The following is a 7,768-nucleotide window of genomic DNA, read 5'->3' on the forward strand; positions in this document are numbered from 1 at the left end:
GTTGGAGTTGGTTAGTGGAAAAGGTCATTCACATATATTCTAATAGCATGCGTCCGAGAATTGTACCCTGTGGGACACCAAACACTACTATTCTTTGTTCCCTAATTATATTATCTATTCTAATAAACTATACGATCTGAATAAAACGATCAATAAATTGTGTAGAAAAAATATTCGTTTTTAAAAATCATAATTATTAATAGCATTTAAAAAATTTATATTTTTAATACATTTTATAAAAAATAAGAACAGTAGACATATAGAAAAATTAGTTCTTTGCTTCTTGATCTGCTTTCGTTAGAGATCTGAAAAATCCCAATCTCCTGACCCTCAGCTTGCTCCAAACAATGTAATTCGTTAACGCAATAGACTGTGCGGCGGCCAAAGCTGCCGTTTCCGGGTAAATCACAGTGGTACAGCCCAATCCAGAGGGCACATTTAAACTGGACCAAACGTCTCGACTAAGATCGTCCTTAGGTCCGGGTGGGCAATTAATCACTGGAAAATCAGTGTTACCTGAAATAACAGGTCCTAACCCGTTCGACCTGCCCGCGACGGCTATGAAAACAATTGGTAAATTCAACCCTTCGTAATAACTGACAATTTCTAAAGTGTACTGCGTGGTTTTGTGTGCCGACGTAACTCTAATCTCCGCATTCAATCCCAATCCCTCGCAGTATTTCTTAATTTTATGGCAGTGTTCTTTATCTGAAGGGCTTCCCATTACGATCACTACGAGATGGTCATTTGGGGGTATCAGATGGTCCAGTTGGTCGGCCACCCATTCGAAGTTACGTTTTACCGTATCCAAGTCTTTTTCGGTGACTGTGGAGAGATTTCTGTAGACCTGTTTGTCTACCATCAGTCTTTTGTCGCCCGAGGGCCACAGTCGCCAACTGTCCGAATCAATAACATCGGCAACAAGGATTTCGCCTATAAAAATATACATATTATAGTAATGATGATAAAATGACTAATTTTTTTCTATGGGCGATGGACTATCATCTTTTGTTTTTAAGAAACGGGGCGTAAAAAATGATTTGTTAAACCCAAATTTTAGTCACATCTTTCACAAATATACAATGTCTTGCATTAAAATTTGCCATACATCAGTTTGGCAAGTTTTTGAGTTGCGATTGTTTCAGTGACGTTTAGAACCATTTTTGGATCAGGTTTAGAATTATAAAAAAATAAAAACCTTGTAAAAATTACTGAAAATGCACTTATTGAGTTTCGTTTACTAGTATAATCTATAAATACTAGTGGCGGCTCGTCAGGTGACGCAAGTGATGCACCGCTTCACCTAAATTTTCCATTTCGTTTTGCAATTTAAAATTATTTTTAATTTTATATAAATTTTAAATTTAGGTATAATTCTATATTGAAAATGTATTGTGTTTGTTTGTTTAATACGCAGAAATAAACAGAATCATTGCGCGGGGAACGCCTTCTAAAAAAACATTGCCTTCGTTGAGCGCAAACATTAACCTCGTACCGTATGTTTAGTATACGCAAGTGACGCAGATTGAAACAGTCTGAATTCCGCTTCTCTTCGAAGCGTTGTTTACGGTGGTTGTCACGGCAACGAGGTGGCCAACATGGGAGAAAATTACGGCATGCGGTAACGAGTGACGCGGATATTGAAGCAGCATTGTCATCGCCCATCGCCTGCCTTTAAACAGTTTATACAATACGCGTCGCCCAGTGCACGATAACTGTTCTTCTGTTAGTTAATATTTGTTTTGTATAATAATTGTAGAAATGTTTCCTATGTATGATCCAGTATATATTTTATTGGAACACCATTTTCCAGATGGAAAATTGAGGACAAAAAGGATTTTTTAAAAAAGGGCAAGTCGAAAGACAATGTGTACGTTCAAAAGTTTCTGAATGAATGGTATTCGGAGTATAAGTGGTTGTGTGGAAGTGTTTATTTAAAAAAACCTTTCCGTATGCCGCCTTTAATTGTGGGTGTAAAGTCGGGGGTGTGGAATAAGGGGGGATTTAACAATTTTGGGAGTCACGCGAGGCAGTCGTAACCACAAAGCTTTTTTGGAACATGTACGGTGTGCGTTAATATTCGCAGAAGTTCACAAGCCGAACTAATATTTCTATTTTTTATAAAATCTAAATGAAAATCCTTCTCACGAACATCAGGTTTTCGGTAATATTACAAATGCAACTAAAAATTTTCAGATTCATTTAAAGCCGTTTCACATTGAGAATTTGAAAATTTTTGCCAGCGGCGCTTTTTTTTTTTCTTTTTAGTCAGTCAATGCTTCACCTATTCTCAATGTCACAAGCCGCCATTGATAAATACTACACTTTTATCAAATGTATATCTATGTAGTGTAGACATAAACCTTATTTTCAAAGCTTTTATTCCTTTTTCATTCATTAAATGTAAAAAATACTACTAACAACATGACTTGTAAGATATTCACAATTTGATGCCTGACATGAAAGAATTTACTTTTGTACACAAAAAATATGCTTTACTTAAAAGTCAGTCAGCTTTTATCTCCAAATACTGCACTTTCACCAAGAACATTCCATCAAAGTAGAAATAAACCTTATTTTCAGAACTTTTATTCCTTTTTCATTCATTAAATGTAAAATTATTGAGTCTATTTTCAAGAAATTTGCAAATTGGCTTTTTATAGAATGTATTTATTAAAAGCTGTTTTACATTGACAATTTATTGATGAATTAATTCATGAAGTCGCTTCATCAAGAAATTGGACAAGTGTAATGCACAAAATCTGCTGTCAAATAACCTCATGAATTTATTCAAGTTCTTGACATTAAGTTATTGCAATATGTAAATAATTGTGTGGTGTCGTACTAGTTTTGTATTGTTTTTATTGATTTGTTACTTACAAAAACTAATATTTATAAAATATGTGTCAAAATGGTACCACTGTTGTGTCGCTACAATTATGAGTGGAAAGGTGACATTTTTGAAATTTGCTTCTTTGATTGTTGGTAGAGCTGATTCATGTGTCAAAGAAATTCACAAAGTCTGTAGCAGTGTAAAATCAAACCGTTTACAAACAAATTCGTGAATTAATTCATTAGGAACTTGGTGCATTTATTCATGAATAAATGTTCCATGTAAAACAGCTATAAGAAAGCAACATTTAGGAATAGAAATTGGTTAACTAAAAGTTTTATTAAGAGAATTTTTTTTGCTAATATGATGCAGACAATTTGATGTCAAAAAAGTTGTCTTAAAATATCACTGAGGAAAATAGCAGCTAGCAACATCTACTAGACTACCTGTAACTCACAAGATTTTCAGTATCCTCGAAAATTGTATCATCGAATTTTATAAAGATATAACCACCTTCTCTGATTCATAGGAAAAAATGTCTTACTTAAAGTTCTATCAGCCTCTGTATGCACCTTTTTAAAACACCCTATACAGCTTTATAAAAAAATCAGTTGTCCTTGTTATCATAAGATTTTTATTTAAGTTAATTTAATGTAGAAACTTTTTATAAATTTCTTCCATAATTAATCTTTATTAATGTGATTGGGTACATCATCACAGGGGGCAACTTTTTGCTCATATTCCAAATGGACTATAAAGTTGATAAGAAGTTTTTAATGAAAACATTCCACGATAACAAATCGCCTGGAAGTTGACCTCTTTCGATGTCATAGGATATGTGAACAAATATTTATGTTAATCGGCAAAAGAAAATGCATATTTTTGTTATAGAAAGAAATAGTATTGCAACACCTATGGATAAACTGTGACCTCTTGCAAGATCCTATCCACTATTTATATTATGAGGAACGGTTTTTGTAAATAAGTAGGATAATATGTTGCAATAATTTCTAGAGTTTCTGAATATGTTTCGGTGTTATAAATTATGACCTAAATGTATGATTAATTTTAACTTACCAGAGGAATCGACGCCAAATTCTATTTTCATGTCTATGAGGGCACAATCCCTCGTTTGCCAAACCTTTTCTAAAACTTCGAATACGAGGATTGAAGTCTTGGTCATAAAGTCGACTTCTATCTTGCCTAAAAATATCACAAATAAAAATATGTACGGAAGCAAAATTTAGTTTTTTTATCTTTTTAGTAGTAAGTATTTTGCTACTGACGTATATTCGTTTCAATAATTGCTTTATTTTGTGGCCAGATAGTTTCAGTAAATTTTTTTTCGCTTAATACAGGGTGTACGTTTAAGGGAGTCAGATCACTTAAACTCTTGTCTATGCCACCGCACTGGGCAGCTTCTGATCTCAGTTGTATGAGTACACTTATCAATATCACCTGTTGTTACCTTTTTAAGCCAAGTAAATATATGAAACTAATGGAAAGGCAAAGAGCAAAACTACAATGGAAAATAATAAAAAAAAAAAAACAGATTGTTTTTACATGACCATGCAACATGTTGTTCTAAGATCAACATCCTTTTATTTGTCAATGGAGATGAAGCGCCACACAAAAACATTTCCAAGGGTTTTTAAAAAATTAATATTTTAAGTATATATTATTAACTGTAAGTAAAGCTAATTTATTTTAAAATAATTATTTTTGTTGATTTATAAAAATACATTGTTGCAAGAAATTAACACACCACTTCTGGAAGGAGGAAGTTGGGATTGGTGCTATGGCCTCGCCAGCATGAGTCCAGACTTCAACCCCATTGAAATTTGTTATGTATAATATAGTAAACTAACTAAAATTATTGTAGAGGAGTCTTCATTTCTTGGAGCAGTGTATTTACCGACACATTTGATACATTTCTTAAAATGAATTTCAAGATTTTAATAAAAACTAATTTGTTGTTTTTAAAGCACTCTGTTTAGCTTGTGAATCCTAGTATCAATGACCTCTAACACTGAACTAGTTTATAATATCAATCCACCTGATATGTGATATGATTAGGGGGCAAGAAACAAATGGTCAACATTAATTTGGTAAACCAATATGGTAGATAATTTCACGATTTTCTACATGAAGTACCTACATATTAGTTTTACTGAAATAAAAATATAATTTGTATAGAGCAGTGTTGTGTTTCATTAAGTTTAATTTTATAGTAAAATTTTAAGTGATATTTAGTCTGGTGTATAAAGTTCCATGTTTAGTGATGGCACAGTGTTTATTTGTCTTCACCATTAAATACTTGTGTGATACGAATCGAGAAACATGGATAAAATTTGGAGTGAAAATTACAAATAAATGGGTAAAAAAAAAATCGATTTTCCCCACAGAATTATGATGTGTGTAAGGATTACAAATTATGATGTTCTTTCTGAAATGTTTTTTATCGAAAATGGGCTTCGTTAACGCTGTCATTTTTAAGGAATTTAAAAAATGTAATATACTTATTAGATTTATTAAAAATAGGTCATATCAAAGAATAGGATATACAGGTTGTCCCGTTCATGTTTAAAAAAAACTTGTGTACAAGTTCCTCATGGAAAAATAATAGAGGTAGTTCATGTAAAGTTTATTTCTTAGACACCCTGTTTTCGAGATACAGTGTGTTGAATTTGTTACCTTCCAAATGGTTTTCCTTAATTATCTTCAAATCGGCTGAAGATAAAAATGTCAAAATTTGTACATGAGTAAACGTCAACTGTGCATTAAGAATAATGTGGAAACGGTTTCGTTCTGAAAAGCAGTATCGTAATTTTTGCGGGCGGAGCTTATAGCGATTGTGGCAATTATTTTTATGGAAGGAGGTACTGGTAATAATGCCAAGATTGTTCATCTCTTTTTCAGTTTCTATTTAGTACGGCTGTCGATATATTGTATTTTATTTCAAATAAAATCGTAAAAATATCTATAAAATTGACAGACTGGAAGAAATTTTAGCGAGCGATAGCAGCGACGAGTTTGAGATTGAGGAGCGTAGTGTGATGGATGCTTTATAATAAAATATTAATAACTAAACTATTACAATTATTTTGAAACCTTTGAACATGTTTTAATTTAATATAACACAACATAATGTAAAAATAAGTAGTCTATCTAGTCCAAACGAATATACTCGCACACAGTAAACTTTCGCGCACGACGCAGTAGCTACGTTCAGACGTACTGCGCAGCGAAAGGGTTAAGAACTTTTATTACATTTACTTTGACAATTCTGTCATGTCTTATTCTGGTTATGCTTATGCCATCAGCAGTCGATAGAAAAGACTAGTCATCAATCAGTTGGGTATTTGTCTCTACATTTTCTAAAATATTCGTTTCAATGTACAAACTTTCACAAACTGTTATTATATGCTTTGACCATTTTTTGCAAAAAAATAAAATACAAAATATTTTATGCAAATATAAAAATATACGTATACGTATATAAAAAAAAAAATGTGTAAAGACCCCCCTCTTTACAAGATAAAGTAATATACTTCTAAGTATCAAACTGCGATATGAAATTTCTTAATTTAATTGGCCAGAAAAAATGGACATCTTATTTCAATTGCTTTCATTATGAAACAGTATAGATAAGTTTTATTGGCAATTTATTATATCTGTGACAAATTAAATTTCTACATACCAATCAGCAAGCCGTTAACCTTGAACCCTGCGGAGATAATCTGTTCTTGTGACCATTGGGGGTCGTGATTGGCATCATCTTTAAAGAAAGTCTCATGCTTCGGTGGGTTAAAACGATAACCTTCCTTAACCCCAGGGTGTCGTTTTAAGAAAGATCCCGTTGCAAGGCGGCGGGTGACCCACTCGATAGGGATCATGTCACATTTTTTCGACAGGAACGCATTGCCGGCCACTTCTTTGAGGAAAGACGTCTTAATTCCTTAAAAAATATATATATGTAATACTATATAAATATAGTTTATAACTTTATAAACCTGAATATTACTCTAGGTATTCTACATATGTGAAAATAAAAAAAAATATGCAATATGAAATCAAGTAGAAAAAAATGATTAATAGCTTTCAAGTTACTTAAGTTAGATCTTCCGATGTAATACTAACCGACTTTATTCAATATTTCGAAGACTTTGCAGGTCGTTTGGTTTGAGATTACAGATTTTCCCACTAAGTCATGAGCCTTTACTCCATCGCCTGCTGTTATCCTATCTTTGCTCAGCAAAATGCACTGTCCGGGAAGTGAAGGAACATCATAAACTTGCTTGGTTTTACCTTCGATTATTAATTTTCCCAATTTAAATTCACCAACTGAAAAAATTATGTATTATTTAAGTGATAAATCAGTATCAATGGCAATAAATTACAAAAACTTTACTTTTTTAATACTAACCTCAATATCGCACTATAGTGGTGCTTCGTAATTTTTTATTTTTAAAAGCCCAATTGCAAATCACCTTCAATTATACCTATTTTTTTTATAATTATGTGCGAATTTTAAGTGAGAATTTATAATTTGTGAAAAGTGGGAGCACATTTAATAAATACTTTGGACACCCCTAGCGTTTTCAACCTGTTGGATATTAAATAAAAAAAACTTACCTTCTTTCACTGCAGTAGTGGACATCGTAATTAATAAATGCACAAGCCACAAACTACAAGTATTCTTTGCAGATTTGTATTTTAAAACAAACACTAATACCCTAATTTAAAACGTTTGCACATGAGAACTTTACACAACAAATATCGTTTTTATGAAGTTCCCAGAATGGCGGGCGCATGCGTGAATATTATTTGTAACAGTTTTCACAATATTTAATTGAAAAAAAAAACAGACGTAATTGTTGTTTACAACTCATTATCTTCGTGGAAAATATTTCCAAAGTAGATATTTATACAATT

The 7,768-nt window shown here is 32.3% G+C and overlaps 1 protein-coding gene across 1 annotated transcript; it reads right to left on the reverse strand.

Annotated features, from left to right (window-relative positions):
• Window positions 1–173: 173 nt before the first annotated feature.
• Window positions 174–7,625, reverse strand: LOC108915132 (multifunctional protein ADE2). The gene is made up of 5 exons (XM_018721096.2): window positions 7,469–7,625; window positions 6,974–7,177; window positions 6,534–6,791; window positions 3,911–4,036; window positions 174–933 (listed from the first exon to the last, which is right to left on the reverse strand). The coding sequence occupies exons 1-5, from the start codon at window positions 7,491–7,493 to the stop codon at window positions 269–271; spliced, it is 1,278 nt and encodes a 425-aa protein (XP_018576612.1). The 5' UTR covers window positions 7,494–7,625; the 3' UTR covers window positions 174–268.
• Between the last annotated feature and the right edge of the window lie 143 nt (window positions 7,626–7,768).

Source organism: Anoplophora glabripennis, unplaced genomic scaffold (genome assembly GCF_000390285.2).
Source record: "Anoplophora glabripennis isolate ALB-LARVAE unplaced genomic scaffold, Agla_2.0 scaffold1251, whole genome shotgun sequence".
NCBI lineage: Eukaryota > Metazoa > Arthropoda > Insecta > Coleoptera > Cerambycidae > Anoplophora > Anoplophora glabripennis.

Coding starts and splice junctions, on each gene's coding strand:
- LOC108915132 (XM_018721096.2), bottom strand. CDS start 7,493: ATGTCCACTACTGCAGTGAAAGAAG. Junction 6,792..6,973: donor CGAAATATTGAATAAAGTCG/GTTAGTATTACA, acceptor ATATTTTTTAAG/GAATTAAGACGTCTTTCCTC. Junction 4,037..6,533: donor GGTTAACGGCTTGCTGATTG/GTATGTAGAAAT, acceptor TGATATTTTTAG/GCAAGATAGAAGTCGACTTT.